The sequence below is a fragment of the Saccopteryx bilineata genome, chromosome 3 (genome assembly GCF_036850765.1).
Source record: "Saccopteryx bilineata isolate mSacBil1 chromosome 3, mSacBil1_pri_phased_curated, whole genome shotgun sequence".
Taxonomy (NCBI): Eukaryota; Metazoa; Chordata; class Mammalia; order Chiroptera; family Emballonuridae; genus Saccopteryx; species Saccopteryx bilineata.
The window spans coordinates 277,940,426-277,962,288 of NC_089492.1; the positions used below are offsets into that span (position 1 = coordinate 277,940,426).

General features: G+C 55.4%; 1 protein-coding gene across 13 annotated transcripts in view; it reads left to right on the top strand.

The window, feature by feature from the left end:
• HSPG2 (heparan sulfate proteoglycan 2) overlaps positions 1-21,863 on the top strand; it is a 108,104-nt gene that overhangs the window by 60,649 nt on the left and 25,592 nt on the right. For 5 of the 13 annotated variants that reach the window (XM_066270173.1, XM_066270174.1, XM_066270178.1 and 2 more), the window contains 25 exons: positions 195-244; positions 555-649; positions 990-1,130; positions 1,516-1,707; positions 8,277-8,369; positions 8,678-8,758; positions 8,962-9,192; positions 10,822-10,935; positions 12,992-13,119; positions 13,259-13,345; positions 14,329-14,387; positions 14,589-14,756; positions 14,906-15,016; positions 16,976-17,076; positions 17,173-17,353; positions 18,041-18,166; positions 18,296-18,448; positions 18,527-18,669; positions 18,987-19,122; positions 19,206-19,360; positions 19,607-19,757; positions 20,363-20,532; positions 20,619-20,766; positions 21,409-21,560; positions 21,707-21,839. In XM_066270173.1, coding sequence (XP_066126270.1) covers positions 195-244; positions 555-649; positions 990-1,130; positions 1,516-1,707; positions 8,277-8,369; positions 8,678-8,758; positions 8,962-9,192; positions 10,822-10,935; positions 12,992-13,119; positions 13,259-13,345; positions 14,329-14,387; positions 14,589-14,756; positions 14,906-15,016; positions 16,976-17,076; positions 17,173-17,353; positions 18,041-18,166; positions 18,296-18,448; positions 18,527-18,669; positions 18,987-19,122; positions 19,206-19,360; positions 19,607-19,757; positions 20,363-20,532; positions 20,619-20,766; positions 21,409-21,560; positions 21,707-21,839 — 3,299 coding nt within the window. Of the gene's footprint in view, positions 1-194; positions 245-554; positions 650-989; positions 1,131-1,515; positions 1,708-3,239; positions 3,279-3,824; positions 3,927-4,419; positions 4,615-5,453; positions 5,538-8,276; positions 8,370-8,677; positions 8,759-8,961; positions 9,193-10,821; positions 10,936-12,991; positions 13,120-13,258; positions 13,346-14,328; positions 14,388-14,588; positions 14,757-14,905; positions 15,017-16,975; positions 17,077-17,172; positions 17,354-18,040; positions 18,167-18,295; positions 18,449-18,526; positions 18,670-18,986; positions 19,123-19,205; positions 19,361-19,606; positions 19,758-20,362; positions 20,533-20,618; positions 20,767-21,408; positions 21,561-21,706; positions 21,840-21,863 lie in introns of all 13 variants that reach the window. The other 8 variants (XM_066270167.1, XM_066270169.1, XM_066270170.1 and 5 more) reach the window with 4 other exon arrangements.

The following is a 21,863-nucleotide window of genomic DNA, read 5'->3' on the forward strand; positions in this document are numbered from 1 at the left end:
CTAACTACACTGGCTCTGTGGCCTAGGGCAGGCTCCTGCTCTTCTCCCAGCTGTTTCCCCATCTGTAAAATGGGTGACTTATGCTGATTATTTCTTCCAGTGCTATGAGGTCATTGATCCCTGGTTCACACAGAAGGCTCACCAGGATTCTCTAGTTCTCCCCTCCATTCATCCGGTGCTTTCTTTCTCCGTAGGTGCGCCCCAGGTTACTATGGCAATCCCAGCCAGGGCCAGCCATGCCGAAGTGAGTAGGGCTGGGGAGGCCTTTGGGGTTGGGCTGCCCACTCTCACCCTGGGTGAAGCTAGGCCGGTGAAGCTTTGCTCCCCTTCCACCTGGGGCAATTGACTTTCCTCTTCTGAGCCTCAGCTTCTTTATCTGTAAAATGGGGATAGTAAAAGGCATCCCAGATGGCTGCTGTGAATGTGTAGAAGGCCTACACGTGGTAGGGGTTCAGAAATAAACACTCCCTCTCTCGGTGGTGAGTTAGGGGTGGTGGAATGGAGTTGCTTGGTGGCGGGTTTGGGATTCCAGCTGTGGCTTCCCTCCACCACAGGAGACGGCCAAATGCCAGAGCCGACCGGCTGTGGCTGCGACCCCCAGGGCAGCGTCAGCAGCCAGTGTGACGCTGCTGGCCAGTGCCAGTGCAAGGTTAGTCCAAAGCCTTGCCCTTTACGAGGTCCTGACTTGCAGCCACAGTGATTGTCAGGTGTCCCCTCTCACTGTACCTTCAGGACTGTCCCTGCACACACACACACACACACACACACACACACACACACACCGCCTTTCCTCAGAGGGCCCCTCTCTATCCCACTGCTCAGGGCCTGGTGGGAAGTCAGGCAACAGCTGATGGAAGCTGAGGCCTAGGCCTGGGGGCAGCAGGGGCTCCCTGTACTGCCAGAGATGGCTGGGAAGACTGGCCCCGCATCAGGAGATGCAAGAGACCCAGCCTAGCTCCCTGCACTTACCTTTTCGTTCTTCCTCTCAGGCCCAGGTGGAAGGCCTCACTTGTAGCCACTGCCGGCCCCATCACTTCCACCTGAGCGCCAGCAACCCCGACGGCTGCCTGCCCTGCTTCTGCATGGGCATCACCCAGCAGTGCACCAGCTCCTCCTACACCCGCCACCTGGTAAGAGCCTATACACAGCCCAGCAGCCGGGCCTGTCACCCGTCTCTTCCTGGCTCATGATTGGGGCAGGTTAGGAGCATAGTCCCGTGGTGTCCCCATTGCCTATGAGGACACTTATCCCCATAACCCATTATTATTCATGTAAGCACAGATCCCAGCCACCCTTGCCCTAATACCCCCCATTATCTGAATCAGCACTGAGCCCAACCCCTACCTCCTTTTCACCAATTGTCTTCCCCATCCCCCCATTCCCCCACTCCCCCATTGTTTCTGTCCCAGCCCTGATCTCGGCCATCCCCATTACTCCCCTGGTATCCTGCCATGCCCCTCCCCCACCAAGGTGCCAGCCGCAGTGCCCAGGCTGACACGTGCCCTCCTTTCCCAGATCTCTACCCACTTTGCCCCGGGGGACTTCCAAGGCTTTGCCCTGGTGAATCCGCAGCGGAACAGCCACCTGACTGGAGGCTTCACCGTGGAACCTGTGCCTGAGGGTGCCCAGCTCTTTTTTGGCAACTTCGCTCAACTTGGCCACGAATCCTTCTACTGGCAGCTGCCGGAGACATACCAGGGAGACAAGGTGTGACACGCAGGGGGGCTGGCAGGCCCTCCCCGATCATCACCTTTGGGTAAAGCCCAAAAGCTGAGTCCTGAGACCAGCAGGGACTCCGACACGATTTGACCTCAGCGCGGTCTGGGCGGTCAGGGGGGGGTGGGGCAGCAGGTGTCAGTCACGTGGTTCAGTGCACAGCCTTTGGGGTCGGATAGGCCTCCGTCTAAACCTCACCACTTACCAACTGGCTGCCTTTTGGTAAACCTCAGCTCCAGGGTGGCTGGGAGGATTGGAGATCGCACGTGGCGCATAGTAAGCGCTCACCTGTTAATGGTTATCAGCTTTCACGCAATTGTGTCCTGGATGAGGCCCTCGAAACACAAGGACAAATGATACACAATTTAGTTTCATTCATTTGCTCGCTCAAAAATTCACCTGTGTTGTTGGGTTGGTGCTTGGTTTTGGGCATAATAATTCTTCTTATTTATTTATTTATTTATTTTTTGTATTTTTCTGAAGTTGGAAACGGGGAGGCAGTCAGACTCCCACATGCACCCAACCAGGATCTACCCGGTATGCCCACCAGGGGGTGATGCTCCGCCCATTGAGGGTGTTGCTCTGTTGCAACCAGAGCCATTCTAGCACCTGAGGCAGAGGCCATAGATCCATCCTCAGTGCCCGAGCCAACTTTGCTCCAATGGAGCCTCGGCTGCGGGAGGGGAAGAGAGAGACAGAGAGGAAGGAGAGGGGGAGGGGTGGAGAAGCAGATGAGTGCTTCTCCTGTGTGCCCTGGCTGGGAATCAAACCCAGGACTCCTGCACGCCAGGCTGATGCTCTACCACTGAGCCAACCGGCCAGGGCAATTCTTCTTATTAATAGGTCATATTCATTGAGCTCTTACTCTGTGCTTGGCACCGTCCCAAGCACTTAATTACATATCACAAATCACAACTGTATGTACTGCATACCACTACTGCCCTGTTCCATCAGTGAGGAAACTAAGGGGGGGGAGGTTAGGTCACCTGCCTGAGCTCCCACAGCCAGGAGGTGACCATGCTGGAATTCAAACTCAGGTCAGAGGCAGCCCTTAAATACTACACTAGTCAGAGACGAACATGCCTGGACTACAGAGTCATGGTTTAGTGGGGAGGTGACGGTGTGGTGGTGGTGTGGGGTGCAGGGGCTTAGGTGCAGACTCCAGGGCCGCCTGCCCAAGTGTGCCCCTTGAGTAGTCACAGTCATCTGGTGGCATCCAGGGGAAAGGGGTGCTTGATCCAGGAGTCCCCTGTTGGCTGAGGCCAGCGTTCAAGTCGGTGTGTCCCTCCCCTCACCTAGGTCCCAGGGAGGTCAGAGATACTTAGGAGGAGGAGCCCCGAGGCTGCTCTGTCCTTGTTCTTCGGACAGACCCAAGTATTTCAGCCTCCTTCCTAGTTCCCTCTCCTGTCTCGAGTTCCTCCGGGCCCGGCCTTCCCGTCTGTTCCCTCACTGCCCTGTCCTGCGGGTCCCAGCCCTCTCTGACTCTCTGACTCTCTTTCCTGGCGTTTCTCTGTGCCCCATAGAGGGAGGCGTATTTTGCGCGGATGCGCCGTGCTCACCAGGTAGTCTGAGTGGTGTGAACTTGATGTGACATGGGCATGGTGTGTTCTTGGGTGCCCTCAGCCCCGCATGGGGAGATGCCCAGTGCCCAAGGCAATGTGGGTCTGCATGAACCCGGTTAGTGCCCTCTGGCTCCACAGTCAGGTCAATATGTGCCCAAGCCCTACAATGCTGAGAGTTAGAGCCAGGAGGGGTGTGTGCCCCATCTGCTGGGCGGTCTGGTTCTGGTGCCAACCATCTGTGGCCAGAGTGGTGGCTGAGGTGGCAGGGAAACTAACTTGATGCTAAAACCACATGACTGTACCTGGCCCCCAGGTTCCCCTAGCTCTGCCTCGCATGCAGCCTCCACCGACCCCCTGTGTGCATATGCCGCCCTAGCAGCCTGAAGTGAATCCCTGTGTGCCGGCCTGGAGAGGGGAGCATGTGTTTTTCTCCCTAATCAGTGTGAACCTTTCTGGCCATCCTGTCCCTGGGGAGAGGACACTCCCCAGGGCTCCAGCTTTGGGGCCCTGGGAGGTCTGAGCTGGCCTATGCCCTCCACCCATCAGAACCGCACGTCCCTCTCAGAGGAGCAGTTGCGGATAGCTGTGACTTCTGGGAGGATCCCAGCACCCCCCAGGGGTGGGGGCCGGGCACAGCGGCTCTCACAGGTAACTCAGTGCCTGGCCTGAACAGGCTGTGTTTCCAGGGCTCCAGGGAGGAGGCCAGAGAGCGTAGTGTAAGCAGGAGCCTCGAGCTGAGGCCCTGGTCTTTGTGCACCATTTTCCGCACACCAGGCCAGGCCCAGCCCAGGGTCTGGCACCATGGGTACACATGGAGAGTGAGGCTTAAGGAGCACCTCCCTCACACAAATGCCCTAGGTCTGTTCCTCTCTTGTTGGGATGCCCTCTGTATGGGCTTCCCTCCATAGTCAGGGCCCGTAGTCACCCCGGCCCATCCGAGGATAGCCCCACCAGACTCACGAGGAGCAATAGGGTGGGAGGTACAAAGGTCAGAGCATCATGTATCAGCACTTGTGAACAGGTGGAACAGAAGCAGATAGCTGGCTGGGCCTGGCGCAGCCTGGGGGGAGGCAAAGTCTCATGGCATCCTTTCTGTTCCTCTCCACTCCTTTCCTCCGTCCTTCCTCCCCTGGTCCTCCAGATGGACGAGGCCCAGAGGAGAATGGATGCCGAGATCTGGCAGCTCCTTTCCAGCTTTGCTGCCCACCCTCATCCCCCGCCCCCTCCCCCGGGGCTCTTGCCCCATCCCCAGCCTGCAGCTGCTCTGCGGGCACTTCCACCCTTCTCCTCTTCCGCCTCCTCCTCAGCTTCTCTGTCTTCTTCCACAGGCTCTCAGGTATGTGCCAAGGCACCCACAAAAGAACCCCATACCCCATTTTTTCTAGACGTCAATTGTTTCCAAACCAACATTAAAAATTCGGCCGTTTCTGCACACTACCTGGACTTTTTATTTTATTTTTTTTGTATTTTTCTGAAGCTGGAAACAGGGAGAGACAGTCAGACTCCCGCATGCGCCCGACCGGGATCCACCCGGCACGCCCACCAGGGGCGATGCTTTGCCCACCAGGGGGCGATGCTCTGCCCTTCCGGGGCATCGCTCTGCGGTGACCAGAGCCACTCTAGCGCCTGGGGCAGAAGCCAAGGAGCCATCCCCAGCGCCTGGGCCATCTTTGCTCCAATGGAGCCTTGGCTGTGGGAGGGGAAGAGAGAGACAGAGAGGAGGGGGGGGTGTGGAGAAGCAAATGGGTGCTTCTCCTATGTGCCCTGGCCGGGAATCGAACCCGGGTCCCCTGCACGCTCTACCGCTGAGCCAACCGGCCAGGGCCTGGACTATTTTTTAGTTCGTATTTTCCTTTAAATTCATCGTATACCAACTTAATTATGCTAGCTATCCATTTTTAAATACACGGTAGTATCACCACTAAATTTAAAAATGTTTTCTGGTGTGCCACATCAGTCATCTTGGGGTCCACAAGAGGCGTGCGCACCAGACATGAGGTGACCGAATCCAAACCGCACCCAGTAAGAGCAGTGGGAGTGTCCGGGTCCCGACAGGGGGAGCACGTTGTCCAGGAGCAGCCCCGGGACCTGGGCTGTGGGGTGAGGGCTTCTGTCTCAGAAGCCCTTGTGCCCCCACACCTCCCTCAGCTTTCACCACCTGTCCTTCTGTCCTAGTTCTCTCTCTCCTACGAAGGCTTCTCCCTGCTTCCTGAAAACCTCTATTATTGGCAGCTGCCCCGACCCTTCCTGGGGAACAAGGTAACAAGGAGTTGGGAGGGTTACAGGGGTGTTGTCGAATCCTGAAATATTGGAGGGCCCTTTGTTAAAGCCCTTCATGGTCAAATGGGTACACTGAGGCCCAGAGAGGGTAAGGGACTTGTCTGGGGTCCTATATGTAGATCAAAGTAGGGCTGAGATTCAGCCGAGCTCAGCACTTGTCTACAGCGGCCACAGGCCCCTGGCAGAGGGGCTGTCTTACCTGGGAAGGAGACACGTAGACATCCCTAGGCTCCCTTTACCCTCAGACCAGATCATTGAAGTAGCTCTTGGCGCTACATTCATTCATTCAGGCATTGAGAACTTACTGTGTGCTGTATTGCTTGTGGGCAGACGAAGACCCTAGCCTCTCAGGACTCACTGGTAGTCTGATTAGCATCATCATCATTATTTTTATTTTTATTTTTACAGAGACAGAGAGTGAGTCAGAGAGAGGGATAGACAGGGACAGACAGACAGGAACGGAGAGAGATGAGAAGCATCAATCATTAGTTTTTCATTGCGCGTTGCAACACCTTAGTTGTTCATTGACTGCTTTCTCATATGTGCCTTGACCACAGGCCTTCAGCAGACTGAGTAACCCCTTGTTAGAGCCAGAGACCTTGGGTCCAAGCTGGTGGGCTTTTGCTCAAACCAGATGAGCCCGCGCTCAAGCTGGCGACCTCGGGGTCTCAAACCTGGGTCCTCCACATCCCAGTCCAACACTCTATCCACTGCGCCACCACCTGGTCAGGCTCATCATCATTATTAATGTTAGTGTTAGTATTGACATCATTTCCATCTCATTCCAAAAATGATTTAGAATCTTCTAAAGAATACACATAATTTGCCATCACACACCATGCATAGAAGCAGACAGGAGTCTGGTCCAGGGGGAAGTGAGGCTGGGGAAGCCCTGCAGAAGCCAAGGGCGGAACTGGACGTGATGGGGATTTGGCAGCAGGGAGGCTGCCTGATCACAGGCACTGGGCTCTGTGCGGTATTTTACGTGGCCTGTGTTACTTAAACCTGAGGTAGGTATTATTTTTACTCCATTTCCACATAAGCAGAGCTCAGAGAGGTTAAGTGGCTTCTCCAAGGCTGTCCAGCCAGTAGAGCTGGACTGGAACCCTAATCTCAGACTGCAGAGTCTGCTCCCTTAGCCACTCGACTGCACATGCCTGCGTCTTGATCTTGGACATGGCAGCGAACCTGTTGGCATCCAAAGCAAGCAGAACACCAGTTGTCTCATGGTTATCTGGTTATGGCCCTTACCTTACCCTAAGCTGGTGGAGAACATCCTTGGGGCCTGTGTAGCCCAGGGCCTGGCATGTAGTCAGTAGGCATTTAATAAACGCTCACAACTGAATGAACACACAGATGAACACGTGAGCTAGGCCTGGCACACTGCAGAATTGCTTTGAACATCTGCCCTGGTAGCAGAGGAGAGAGAGGAAAGTCCTATGGGGCAGAGCTGAGGCCTCAGCCGCACACGTGAAAGCCCTCGGCAGCGGATGTAAGGGCTGTTCCACTGTCAGCGGTAGAAAACCCAAGTCCAGCTGGCTTGTCTGCGACAAAGAATCTATTGGCTCATGTAACTACAAAGCCCAAGGATATCAGGTATCAGGCATGGCTTGATCTAGAAGTTCATTAGGACTTTATCTCAGTTGGTATCCTTCTCTGGCTTCCAATAATATGAGTAGGAAGGGGAGTTTCTCTGTTCCAGTAGAAAGAGCAGACGGCCAGGTTCACATGTGCACCCCTGATGGAGCGGAGAGGTTGTGGTGGAGTGGGGAGTGGCAGAATGCGCATACTGGCCAGGCCTGGTTCATGGCTCCACTCAAACCACAGGGCTGCATGTAGGACATAATTTCCTTTAAAGAAAACCGGGGTGCAGTTTGTAAAAAGTGGGGTAATAGATTCTGAGCAAATAAAACCCACCTGCCCAGGAGGCGAGACCCCCGAGGGCCACCCTCACTCAGCCCCACCCCCATGGCTAAGAACTTTGAACCTTTTGCAACCTCTTGGTGGTCACTGTCACCATTACCCCTATCGGCTTTGTGGGTAATTCTTCTATGAAAAGGGACTTGGAATGTGTTCGCTGAGATTGTGAGGCACTGGGAAATGGAGAGCCCCAGAACAGAAAAGAGGATGCTTACTGATCAATGTCACCCTGTTAAGTTTAATTTTCTAAATAGAAAAAAAAAGAGGCTGCCCAGGGTCATTGCCACCAGCTCTGATGCTGTGAAGGAAGTGAGTGCTGTCTCCTAACCAAGCCCACGCCATGCACAGCGACTAGCCTCTGGCTGGGTGGGAAGAGGCCATCCAGCAAAAGCACCTTTTTTTTTTTTTTTTTTTGGTGACAGAGACAGACAGGAAGGGAGAGAGATGAGAAGTATCAGTTCTTCATTGCTGCACCTTAGTTGTTCATTGATTGCTTTCTCATATGTGCCTTGACGGGGGGGCTACAGCAGACTGAGTGATCCCTTGCTCAAGCCAGTGACCTTGGGCTCAAGCTGGTGAGCTGTGCTCAAATCAGATGAGCCTGCACTGAAGCTGGCGACCTTGGGGTTTCGAACCTGGGTCTTTCGCGTCCCAGTCCGATGCTCTATCCACTGCACCACTGCCTGGTCAGGCAGCAAAAGAACCTTAAGAGGTTCTACGCGCCTCACCTGAATGATCTTATCCCATCCCAGAGGAGGGCAGAGTCAGGCTGTGACTGCAGGGTTTGCCTCTTTGCAGGTGGCAGCCTATGGCGGGAAGCTGCGATACACCCTGTCCTACACAACTGGGGCACAAGGAAGCCCACTCTCTGACCCAGATGTCCAGATCACGGTGAGCACATGAACTCCATGCCAGATGGGCAGAAGGGGCAGCCAAGGGCACACTCTGCTGGCCTGGCATGGGCTGGAGGGATTAGGCCCCTGGCCCCACCTCAGCGTCTGGTTGGACACTGCCCAGGCAGAGGCCCAGCTGTGAGAAGAAGGGGCAGTGGGCACGCACCAGTTACCTTTGGGCACATGAGCCTGGGAGATTGGACTGATGGGTGGTTGGTGTTACTGAGAGGCTAGAACCTGGTGGGGAACCCTACTGTCCCTAAGAGCTCCTCATTTCCCCTCCCAATCCTTCTGATGTCTCCTCAGGGCAACAACATCATGCTGGTGGCCTCTCAGCCAGCTCTGCAGGGTCGCGAGAGGAAGAGCTATGAGATTGTCTTCCGAGAGGTAAGGGGCACGTGGCCCCCTGTGTCTGACTTGCTGTGGAACCTGGCTTTCGACGCCAGCTACACTGCTTCTTCCTCCCCCGTCCTCAGCTCAGAGTCTTCCATCAGGGCCTGCAAGGAAGGAGTTGGGGGGCAGGGGGCTGCAGAAGCAGCACGCAGAGCCCGAGACCCCTCACTGATACTTGCTGTCATCCCCCCACCCAGGAATTCTGGCGCCGGCCGGACGGGCAGCCAGCCACACGCGAGCACCTCCTGATGGCGCTGGCTGACCTGGACGAACTCCTGGTCCGGGCCACGTTCTCCTCGATGCCAGTGGCGGCCAGCATCAGCATGGTCAGCCTGGAGGTCGCCCAGCCGGGGCCCTCCCATGGCCCCCGGGCCTTGGAGGTGGAGGAATGCCGCTGCCCCCCGGGCTATGTAGGCCTGTCCTGCCAGGTGAGTGTGACAGCCCTGCTCCGGCACAGCTGGGTCGGCATGCTGCTCAGCTGCCATATCCATGGCCTGCGATGCGGCATAACTTGAATGCGCTCTGCAAGTATCTCATATATTCTTCCCAACAGCCCTCAGAGATGTGTGATTATCCCCTTTTAATAGGTTTTTTTAAAAAATTGAGGCACTGGAGGGTGAGTGGCCTACCGAGGGCACACAGCTGCGCTCTCTGGAGGCCAAGTCCCAGCTCGTGCTCTCAGGGTCCCCACCAGAGACCGGGAGACCGTGCGGAGACGCACAGTCCGTTAGCGCAAAGCAGAGCGTGGAACTGTCTCGGCGGGGAAGGAACAGCGTGGAGCTGGATTCTAGGCAGGAAGGCAGGATTAGCAGGAGCTCAGGGGGAGGAATGTGTGGGAAATGGCCTGCGAAGCAGAAGGGTCACTTCTGGAGAGCCCGGGTGGGGGTGCGGCACTTCCTGGGGCCCAGAACAAGGCAGTCGGTGGGAACTGGGCCCCAGGAAAATGCCTCTGCCAGTGGGAAATGTGACGGTTGGGGCAGGGGGAAAGGCAGGGCCTCCTCTTGGGAGGGAAGGGCAGTGGGGGCGGGACAGAGGGCTGCCAGTTGGAGAGGACCCAGGAGCAGGGTTGGCTGCAGGTTGAACTCCAGCAGGGCAGGGTCTGGCTGGCTGCTGACCGCCCAGTCCTCAGACGTGTTGCAGGCAGCCAGTTTGCAGTTGATGAGTGAATGTGGAGCTGCGGCAGGAGGCAGGGGGGATCACAGGAGGCGAGGGGGCAGGGCTGCAATGCGGGATGGGGGGTGACTGTGGGAAGAACCCCACCCCTGCCCTCCCCCCAACTTGGGAACTCCGCAGTGGGAGATCCACATCTCTGCGGTTTTACACCTGTGCAACTTTGCTGTGGCCATAAGAACTTCCAAATCCAGATAACAGTCCCTTTCAGTTATAAAACAATACATTCTGAAGGAGAACCCCTGTGGAAAGCAGACTCCTTGGTGCACATTTTCCGCAGTAAAGCAAAAAAGAGCTCTAAACTTGCCGTTTAAATGGTTGGGGAGCGAAGGAGGACCTGGAGAGTTTTCAAAGAAGGGGAGGCAAACAGAAATTCATTGTTTTCAGAACCCATGATTACTCACTTAGAATGAGTAAGAGCATCCTTGGCTGTGTGTGCGCAGCTTCTGTCACTTTATTTAGGGAGTGTAAAAATAGTTGTAAAGATCTTAAAGGGCTCGTTCCAAATCTAGGTAGGTCTTCTGAAACCTCTTTTTCCATCTAGAGGTTTAGTTTTTCAATAAAGACCCTGCCAGCAGAATTGTCAGGGACAAAGTCCTGGTGACGCAGATGACTTCTCCATTCAGGATGAACTATTATTTCAGTAAATTTAAGTGGCTAGAGATGCTAGGATGGGGTCGGACAGTATCCTAGCTGTGGAAAGCTGGGAAAGTGGAGACAAGGACATGGAGGAGGGCTGCTGAGAGGGAGCTGGCCTGGGGTTTCCCCTCCAAGAGCCAATGGGAGTCTAGATGGTGGGAGGGGATGCAGGGTGTGGAGTGTGGGTCCCCTGGCCCCATATGAGACTGCACTGGAGATGAAAACTGACCTTCCTCTCTCCTGGCCAGGACTGTGCCCCAGGCTATACACGCACTGGGAGGGGGCTCTACCTCGGCCATTGCGAGCTGTGTGAATGCAACGGCCACTCAGATCTGTGCCACCCAGAGACCGGGGCCTGCTCGGTAAGATGCAAACAGGGCCGGGGAAGGGGTCGGCTTGGCTGGGCCTGGGTGGGGTACCAGGGCTGGCTGTGGGATAGGGAGGTAGTGCGTTTGGTAAGATAGGCCTACTGTCAGGGGCAAGGTCATGGGGCACAGCCTGTGGAGCAAAGCACCTAGATCAGCAGGTCTGGTCACTGAGGGGCTGGAGGCATGGTAGGGTGGCCAGAACACTGGAATAACATCCATCTTTATTAAAAAAAAAATGCCTGACCTGTGGTGGCATGGCGGATAAAGTGTCGACCTGGAATGCTGAGGTCGCTGGTTGGAAACCCTGGGTTTGCCAGGTCAAGGCACATAAGGGAAGCAACTACTATGAGTTGATGCTTCCAGCTCCTCCCTCCTTTTTCAGTCTCTTCTTCCCTCCCTCTCCCTCCCTCCCTCTATCTCCTTCCCTCCCTCCGTCTCCCTCCCTCCCTCCCTCTGTCTCTCTCCCTCCCTCTGTCTTCCTCCCTCCCTCCATCTTCCTCCCTCCCTCCATCTCCTTCCCTCCCTCCATCTTCCTCCTCCTTCCTCTCTTTCCCCCTCCCCTCTCTAAAATCAATAAATAAACTCTTTAAAAAAAAAGAAAGAAAAAACGCCCTGGCCAGATAACTTGGTTGGTTAGAGCAGTGGTCCCCAACCTTTTTTGGGCCATAGACCGGTTCAATGTCAGAAAATATTTTCAATGACCGGCCTTTAGGGTGGGACGGATAAATGTATCACGTGACCGAGACAAGTGTCAAGAGTGAGTCTTAGATGGATGTAACAGGGAATCTGGTCATTTTTTAAAAATAAAACATCATTCAGACTTAAATATAATAAAATGGAAATAATGGAAGTTACTTATTCTTTCTCTGCGGACCAGTACCAAATGGCCCATGGACCGGTACCGGTCCGCGGCCACAGCGCAGAGGTTGCCAATTTGATCCCTAGTCAGGGCACATGCAGGAACACATCCTGTCTTCTTTGCTGCTCTCTCCCTTCTTCTCTCTAAAATCAATAAAATAAACATTAAACAAATAAAAATTAAAAGAAAACTTTGGTTCCTGCAATTTTTGATCATGCAAGTGACGCATATTCTCTGTAGAAGAGTCACACTACAGAGATAACCCAGGAAAGAAGGTAAAAATCTTCTGTTATCCTGCCAGCTGGAGGCTATCACTGTCGACATTAGCGTGGAGCCTTTTTGCATTTTTTTCTGGGCAAATATTTATACATATTAATATGCATTTTGTTTTCCAAATAAACATAGTATCATTGTATTTAGTGATCAACTTTTTCACATTCAAGTCCATAAACATCTTTCCATATCATTAAGTACTATTTTAAAATTATTTTTTACTGATTGATTTTTAGAGAGACAGAGAAAGGAAAGGAGAGAGAGAAGCATTCATTTGTTGTCCCACTTAATTGTGCCTTCGTTGGTTGCTTCCCATATCTGCCCTGACCGGGGATCGAACCTGCAACCTTGGCATTTGGAACAATGTTCTAAGCAACCGAGCTATCCGGCCAGGGCCACTGAGTACTTTTTTTATACCTGAACTTTTCAGATTGGGGTGTGATAGCCCTCCAGGGTATGAGGTCAAGAGCAAAGAACATACTATATTAATAAAACAAACATGCATCTCTTTGGAGAAGAATATAAAACCCAAATGTTTTTATAATAAAGCATCTATTTTTAAAGCTCTCCCCCCCACATACCCACATGTATACCTTTACTTTCCTATGATATTGCAGGTGTTTATATAGAAAAATATAAGATATGCAACCGACAGCATCCTTTTTTTTTTTTTTTTTTACCGACAGCATCCTTTTTGATAGATATTTTGGTGGGTGTTATTTTTAATTTACCCAGTTTCCTATTCTTGGACCTTTGGGGTTATTTCCAGCATTTTGGTTTTATAAACACCAAGATGAACATTCTTGAAGATAAGTTCACAAACATGGAATTTCCAGATCAAAGGATTACAAAATTGTAAGGCTTTTGGTTAATTCTGCCAAACGGTGGGTGGCTGACGTCCCTGTACCTCACTCACAGCAATGCCAACACAATGCCACTGGGGAGTTCTGCGAGCTCTGTGCGCCTGGCTACTATGGAGACGCCACGGCCGGAACACCCGAGGACTGCCAGCCCTGTGCCTGCCCGTTGGCCAACCCGGAGAACATGTAGGTGTCCTCGTTGCAGGCCCAAGGGAGAGCTCCCCCGGGGGAGTGGCGGGCACTGCACTGGCTTTCGGAGCAGAATGAAAGGAGCAGAACGGGGCGTGGGCATCCTGTGGCCTGACCTTCGCCTCCTCTGTCCCAGGTTCTCCCGCACCTGTGAGAGCCTAGGAGCTGGTGGGTACCGCTGCACGGCCTGCGAACCTGGCTACACTGGCCAGTACTGTGAGCAGTAAGTTTGCAAAAAGGAAGGGTGAAGGGAGTGGGGGCACACGGTAAACTTCTAGATGAGAGCCCTGGATGGTGTTGCTCAGAAAGTTCCCCACCAGGATCATGTCCCTCCCCTTGATTCCCTGTCACCCTTGGGACAAGCCCAAGCTCCTTCGGTAACCTTACCACTCTTCAGTCTCATCCCGCTTCCAGCGCCTAGCTCTGCTCTAGGCACACTTAACTTCTTGACTACTTGATGTTCGGGTCTTTGCCTGTGCTATTTCCTTTGCATGGAACATTCTTCACCCCCAGACTTCTCCTTCCTGGCTTACTCCTTTTTAGCCTTCAAGGCTCAGCTTCATTCGTTCATTCAGCACATTTTCATTGGGCATTTGCTATGTTCCCTGTAGTGGATGAAGGTATTGGAGATAGAGTGCCGAACAGAACAGATTCTGACCCAGCCCTGTGGAGTCTACCACCTGTAATTGGAGACAGTACAGCAAAAAAGCGGTCATACAAATATATAATTACAAAGTGATAAGTTCTCTGAAGAGGATATCCCACTCCTGAGGGATATAGCTGCTGAGAAGCCCTGTTCTCTGGGAAGCCTCCTCATTCTCAGGGCTGGATTTGTGTGCTCACAGCCCCCATACATGTCCCTCATTTTACATCGTTTTCGTGTTGGTTTACTAATGAGTAAGTTCCGTAAGAGCAGGGACTCCACGTCCACTGGTGTATTTCCATAACCTACCATAATAGTTGCTTGATAAGCGTTTGTTGAGTGAGTGTTTCCTGGAGAATAAAGGCTCTACCATTCCCATGACGCAGCCTGCTGATGTTCCCTGGCACTCTTTCTCAGCTCCCCAGGGCCCCGTGTTGGGGCCTCCAGAGCACTGAGCCTTCCCACCCCACGCTGGGCAGCTGGCTGAGCTGGCTCTCCAAGTCCACCATGAGGCACTGGGTGCCCTGGGAGCTGATAGAGCTGGTCCTTGTTCCTCCCTACAGGTGCGCCCCAGGTTATGTGGGGAACCCCAATGTGCGGGGGGGCCGGTGCCTGCCACAAGGTAAGCGGGACCATGGCCCCAGGTCAGAGTGTTGGGCAAGTCAGAGAGCCTAGAGAATTGGAGAGGTACTAGGTCTGGGGGACAGTGCTAGGAGTGGGGCAGGCCAGTCTTTGGAAAGGCCAAGATGCTGAGATAGAGCCACATGCTAGGGGCCTCCTGCCTGAGTGGGCTCTCCTGTCTCCCTCCCCCCCCCCCAACCAGCAGACCAAGCTCCGCTGGTGGTCCAGGTGCAACCGACTCGGAGCATAGTACCCCAAGGTGGCCCCCACTCCCTGCGGTGCCAGGTTAGTGGGAGCCCACCCCACTACTTCTACTGGTCTCGTGAGGATGGACGGCCCTTGCCTAGTAGTACCCAGCAGCGACATCAAGGTACCCGTGGCCCCAACCCTGTGAGCCACCCAGTGGGAGGGGAGGCACAGGTCTGTCCCTGCCCTGCTGGGGTGTCGTCCTTACACAGGGCTGGGTGGTGGGAGGAGGGGTGCATCTGCACGGACAAGCTCCCATCCACTCCCCACCAGGCTCTGAGCTCCACTTCCCCAGCGTCCAGCCCTCAGATGCCGGAGTCTACATTTGTACCTGTCGTAATCTCCACCACGCCAATACCAGCCGGGCAGAATTGCTGGTCACTGGTGAGTCCCTGCTCCCCTCGTCCCTAAGACTGCCAGCCCTGGGCTGGGCCACAGGCTGCAGACCCAGGCAGCTGGTGCATTCATCTGTCACTCGGGATGGTGGCCACCTGGACGAAGCCACTGGCCGCAGAGATGGTGAAAGGTGATGGAGTCAAGATTGTGGTTTAGAGCCAAAATGGCAGGACTTGATTGTGGTCACTGAGGTAGAGAAGAGTCTAGGCTGATGCCCAGCCATCTGGTCTCTTAGCAGCTGGGTAAATGGAGGTGCCAGTTACTGAGATGCAAGAGGCTCAATAGGAGGGTCTCTTCACTTGGGCTCCCCCAAAGCGGTGACTGAGACAAGGATTTGTGTGTAAGTAGTGTATTTAGGCGGTGAAGAGAGACGGAAGAGAAGACATCCAGGAAAGGGTGTGTTATTGAGCAAGTTACCACCATGAGCAGTTGTCATTCAATGCAGCCGAGAGAATTCTGGAAAACTCCAGAGTAAGAGGTGCACCTTGGAGTCAGCCCGCTCCAGGGCCAGGAGAACTGGGGTATGTACAGACTAGTTCCTATCAGTCATCACGTGGAGCCTGTTCTAGGAGCATTGGCTCCCCTGCGCTCTGCATCACCTCACAGACAACACAGTTGTCTCTGGTGGTCTGAGAAAGCTCTTGTGCAAAGAAGTGCAGCAGCTTGCAGGAGTCTGACCGGGTGGCACTGAAGGGACAGAGCGAAGGGACTGGGCGGGGAAGCACCTGCTACAGACAGGTCAGAGGGAATGCCAAGTTTGAGATGTCTGGGGAAACATCTGAGTGGGTGCTTCAGGCAGCCATGGGGTATGTGAGTTTGCAACTCAGGAAGGAGGCCCTGGCCAAAGAAATGAATTTGGGGGCTATTGGCACTAAGTGGTATTTAAAGCCGTGGGGCAGGGTGAAATTACCCAGGGAGAGTGTGGCTCTCAAGGCAGGACAGAGACACAGGAGCTCCAACTTGAGAGTTGAAGAGTCTCTGACAGCAAGAGACTGAGTGGGTGGGGCCCAAGAGCTAGAAGACCAGGAAGGTGCATGTTAGAAGCTGAGAGGGAAGAAGGCTTCCAGGAGGGGGCGCTGGCCTCACCAGGTACCTTGAGAGTGAGATATGGCCAAGAAATAACCCTTGGAGGGCATGCTTTGACAAGGGCTGTGTTCAGTGGAGAGAAAGTAGAAACTAGACTAGAGTGAGGCAGAGAACGAATGGGAAGGCAACCAGAGTAGTCAGCTCTGAACGAAAACCAAGAAATGGAGTAGTGGCTAGGGGACTATAGGGCTTAAGGGGGCCTTTTCAGAGATGGGAAATTCTAGAACACCTTTGTCCTGGAGAGGAATGATCCAGTAGAGAGTGAGAGGAAAGATCAGTATAGCAAGAGAGGGCACAGCAGAGGGAGGAAGTGCCAGGGACTCCAGCACCCAGGCAAGTGGGGAGTGTAGGGGGAGAATCTCATTCTTCAGGGACCAGGAAGGAGGGAGGTGGGTAGGTTTGGGAAGACAGGAGAATTCCTATCCAGTAGTTTCCGTTTTCTCAATAAGTGCGAACTGAAGCCATTAGCTTCCAAAGTGGAAGGAGGGCTCGGGAGGGTGGAGAGGATGGGAGGAGGTGTGAAATGGTTTTGGAAGGCTGGAAATTTGAACCAGACAGAGAAACCCAGTTGGACTGAAGTGTGAACCATTCAGAGCTCATTTGTGGTCTGTGGTCATGAGTTGGAGCCAAGCAGAGTCACGGTGCACGGTCGCCGCAGCCCACTGGCTGCGCTAGCCGAAGGACAGACGATGGGGTGTGGATGAGCGAGGGAGGGAAATGCCAGGGAGTGGAGTGGAGCCTCAGCTAGACTGGGAAGTAACTGACACCAGACAGGATGATGGAGAGAGAGAAACTGGCTGCAGAACAGGGGCCTGGCCAGCACCTCAGTGACGGGCAGAGGGGGGCCTCCCGCCCCTGCAGAGGCTCCAAGCAAGCCCATCGCAGTGACTGTGGAGGAGCAGCGGAGCCAGAGCGTGCGCCCTGGAGCCGACGTCACCTTCATCTGCACGGCCAAGAGCAAGGTGGGCAGGGCGGGGAGTGGTCATCAGGGAGACCCTGTCTCCTGGGATCCCCCAGCACCTTCCTAATCCCCACCCATCCCCTCGCCCCACCTGCAGTCTCCGGCGTACACCCTGGTGTGGACCCGCCTGCACAATGGGAAACTGCCAGCCCGAGCCATGGATTTCAATGGCATCCTGACCATTCGCAATGTTCAGCCGAGTGATGCAGGCACCTATGTGTGCACTGGCTCCAACATGTTCGCCATGGATCAGGGCACAGCCACACTGCATGTGCAAGGTATACTGTTCGTGTCCATGCCTGACCCACCCACCCCCAGCCTTCCCAGTGTCCACCAGGACTAGTGACCAGCTGACAGTTTCTGAGCATCGGTGGTATGCCAGGTCCTGGCCTCGACTCTGCAGAAACAGGGAAAAGAAGGTTAAACGGGAGCTCTGCCCTCTTGCAGTACCGACATGTTCTAGTAGGGCGAAGATAAACACGGGAACAAAGGAACATGCAGCCTAATTACACACGGTGATGCGTGCTGGGATAGTGATACATCTGAGCTGAGACCTGACGGAAGGGAAGGTGTTCAGCCACTTAAAGAGCTGGCAGAGAGTGTACTTGGCAGAGGAGTAGCACGTGCAAAGGCCCTGAAACAGGAGTGTGTTGATTTGTTTGAGGAACGGCAGGGCCAATGTGGAGGGGTGGGGGCTGGCTGATAAACTTGAAGGTGTAGGGAGAGGGAAGTGCATGTAGTCCTTGGAGGATCAGAGCAGGGGAGTTGGAGTTTTATTCTAAAACCAATAGGGAACCACAGATAGGCCTTAAATGGGGAAGTAACAAGATCCCATTGACATTTGAAAAGTTCCCTTAACTGCTATGTGGACAAATGGCCGTTAGGGGCTGGTGAAGCAGAGGGAGCAGCCTGGAGGCTGTTGTCAAAACACTCCCCCAACCACATGTTCCTTCTCCTCCTGGCAGCCTCAGGTACCCTGTCTGCCCCCGTGGTCTCTATCCACCCGCCACAGCTCACAGTGCAGCCTGGGCAGCTGGCCGAGTTCCGCTGCAGCGCCACGGGGCACCCCGTGCCCAACCTGGAGTGGACAGGTGAGGCTGTGGCGGGAGTGACATTCAGGGCCTGACTCTCCTGGATGTGGGAAGCTAGGGGCGGGATTTTAGGCTGGGGGAAGAGGGCCCTTTGTCCCAGGAGGTGCTGATGTCAGTTCTCCATGTCAGGGGGCCCTGGTGGCCAGCTTCCTCAGAAAGCACAGATCCATGGTGGTATCCTGCGCCTGCCAGCTGTCGAGCCCTCGGACCAAGCCCAGTACCTGTGCCGTGCCCACAGCAGCGCTGGGCAGCATGTGGCCAGGGCCGTGCTCCATGTACACGGTGCGCGCACAGGGCTGAGGGTGGGGCTGGGAGCACAGGGGCAGCCCAGAGAGGTAGCTCACAGGGCTCTGTCCGCAGGGGGCAATGGGCCCAGGGTGCAGGTGAGTCCAGAGAAGACCCAGGTGCACGAAGGCCGCACTGTCAGGCTGTACTGCAGAGCAGCAGGTGTGCCCGGTGCCACCATCAGTTGGAGGAAGGAAGGAGGCAGCCTCCCCCCACAGGTGAGGAGGTCCGTCTGGGCCAGGCACAGCGGCTCAGCAGAGTCCCAGCACTTGCTACCTGTCCCTCCCACCTGCACTCCCTACCCCATTTTCATCTCTTCTTGTTCCCTTCGCTTCAAAGAGGGCAGCCTGCTCAGACATCCTGGTGGGCAGGAGCTGTCGGCCTCTTGCATTGTGGCCTGGCTCTGCTCTCCTTAGTGCCCAACCGGACCCTAATATTGGCTCTGGGCTTACCTCCACCCCCACCCCTCCACTGGCTGGCCCTTGCCAGGCTGCCTCAGCCGGCTCAGGCAGCTGACCGTCCTCCTGTGTGGCAGGCCCGGTCTGAGCGCACAGACATCGCCACGCTGCTCATCCCAGCCATCACGGCCGCCGATGCTGGCTTCTACCTCTGTGTGGCCACCAGCCCCGCGGGCACTGCTCAGGCCCGGATCCAAGTGGTCGTCCTTTCAGGTATAGGGCCTCCGGGTGCTGAAGGTGTGCGGAAGGCAAGCCAGGGCTCCCTTAACGCCTACTCACACCCCTTCTGCCCCCAGCTTCAGGTGCCAGCTCCCTGCCAGTCAGGATCGAGTCCTCATCGCCTTCCGTGACTGAAGGGCAGACACTAGACCTTAACTGTGTGGTGACAGGGCTACCCCAAGCCCAGATCACATGGTACAAGCGAGGGGGCAACCTGCCTCCTCACACCCAGGTATGAAGGGCCCCGAGCCTGTGTCTGGGGTTCTGGGGTGGTCCTGTGCTCAGGCGGAGGCTTCACACAGCCCTGGCCCTCTCTGCGGGCAGGGGCCGGCTCTCCTTTCCCTCCCTCTCCAGCTGCTGGCACGGGGCGGCTCAGAGGAGCCAGTGAGAGCTTGATGAATGGCTCACTGAGGCTCAGAGGGAGTGGTGACAGTGGCCCCCGCCCCATCCCCACGTCCCTCTGTCCCCACCTGGCCAGGTGCACGGCTCCATGCTCCGGCTGCCCCAGGTTTCCTCAGCTGATTCTGGGGAATACGTGTGCCGAGTGGAGAACGGGTCAGGCTCCAAGGAGGCGTCCATCACCATCTCTGTCCTCCACAACACCCATTCCGGCCCCAGCGACACCCCAGGTGAAGAGCCAGGCGGGGTCTCCTCCCTGTTCCCGGGGAAGGTGCTTGTGGTCTCTTCAGGACAAGAGGGGTCACTAGGCAGGCTCTGACCCTCCACTTTCTGCTTGGAGAGGTGAAGGGACTGAGGGTGCGGAGAAGGTCAATCGGTAACCTGGGCCCCATGATGAGGGGACTGTTTTCAGAATCCACCAGGAAGCAGCAGAATCAGTGCTGAACACTGAGTTGGGAGTCAGTCTGACCTGGGTTCACATCATGACTTGACCCCTTATCAGCTGTGAACTGGTTATTTTACCTTTTGGGGCCTCAGTTTCCTCACCTGTGGAATAGGGACAATACCACACTATATGGCAGGAAAACAGCAAACACTGTAGGGAGGTAGTTGTGACATTATTGTCTACATCTCTTGGCTTAGCCTGGGCACAAAGGACCCTGGTTCCCTGTGGGCCAGAGCAGCTCATCACAGATCATGGTGTGGGCAAATGGACCCTGAACTCTGAGTTGGAGGTCGGGGAGGAAAATAAGGGTCTGACTGGCCATGCTGAAGCAGAAGAACATGGTCCCAGCCCCAGAAAGGCCTCCCATCTGACCAGCCTCTCTGTGCTCAGCTCCTGGTGGAGCCCCAGCTCAGGGCAGCACCCAGCCCATCCGCATCGAGTCCTCCTCCTCCCACGTGGCTGAAGGGCAGACCCTGGACCTGAACTGTGTGGTGCCCGGGCAGGCCCATGCCCAGGTGACATGGCACAGGCGCGGGGGCAGCCTCCCCACCCTGCACCAGGTACAGCAGCCCCCCAAGGCCAGCTCACTGGAGGGATTGGATTGGTCTGCTCCGGCCCCCACCCAACGCTCCCTATTTTCATTCAGACCCACGGCTCACGGCTGCGGCTGCACCAGGTGTCCCCAGCCGACTCCGGCGAGTACGTGTGCCGAGTAGTCCTTGCCTCTGGTCCCTTAGAGACCTCCGTTCGGGTCAGCATCGAGGCCTCAGACTCCAGTGCTGGCTCCATACCTGGTGAGTGACAGCCAGTGACAGGGCCTGCTGGAGGAGGTTGAGAGCTTCCCAAGGTGCTGAGGTCCTAGGGACTCCTGTGGTGACCGGGGCTCGGTTCACATTGAAGCTGACCACAGGGCCCAGTCCCAGCAGGCTCTGCTTTGCTGAGTTATCCACCATCTTCTCACCGCTCTTTCTCTCTTTTTTAAGACTTTATTTATTGACTTTTAGAGAGAGGAGGGAAAGAAAGGGGGGCAGGAGCAGGAAGCATCAACTCATAGTATTAGTTGCTTCCTGTATATGCCTTGACCGGGCAAGCCTGGAGTTTCAAACCGGTGGCGTCAGCATTCCAGGTCCCTGCTCCATCCACTGTGCCACCACAGGTCAGGCCACTCTTCTCTGGCCACGTCACTTCTCACATTCCTGCTGCTGCCTCCTCATCTTTCCCAGCCTCAGCTACCTTCATCTGTTCTACTTCCCTACTTCAGTCTGCAAGGCTTCTCCCCTACCCTGTCCCTTTCCTCAGGGTTGCTTAGCTGAGGACATCAAGCCCAGGTCACCAAACCCCAAACATGCTCCTGGCCTCAGGAGACAGGGCTGAGCTGGCTGCACAGTGGGCAGCTCTTGCCCTCCCTTCTGCTACCCTCACCTCTGTCCCCACAGCCCCGGGACCTGTCCCTCCTGTCAGGATCGAGTCCTCATCCTCCACCGTGGCTGAGGGGCAGACGCTGGATCTGAGCTGCGTGGTGGCCGGGCAGGCCCATGCCCAGGTCACGTGGTACAAGCGCGGCGGCAGCCTCCCCGCCCGGCACCAGGTACACAGTAGCCAAAAGGTGGAAAGGCTGTGAGAATCCTGGCCCCTGAGCTGAGGGGCTGGCAGTTCCCAGTTCAGAAGAGCAGGGAAGGGGGCATCTTCTGGGCTCCGGGAAGCACCCTTCACACATGTGCCCACGCTGCCCAGGTCCGTGGCTCCCACCTCTACATCTTTCATGCATCACCAGCTGACGCGGGTGAATATGTTTGTCGGAGCAATGGAGTGGAGGCCTCCATCACAGTCACAGTAATGGGGACGCAGGGGGCCAACTTTGCCTATCGTGAGTAGAGTCGCCAGACTGGGC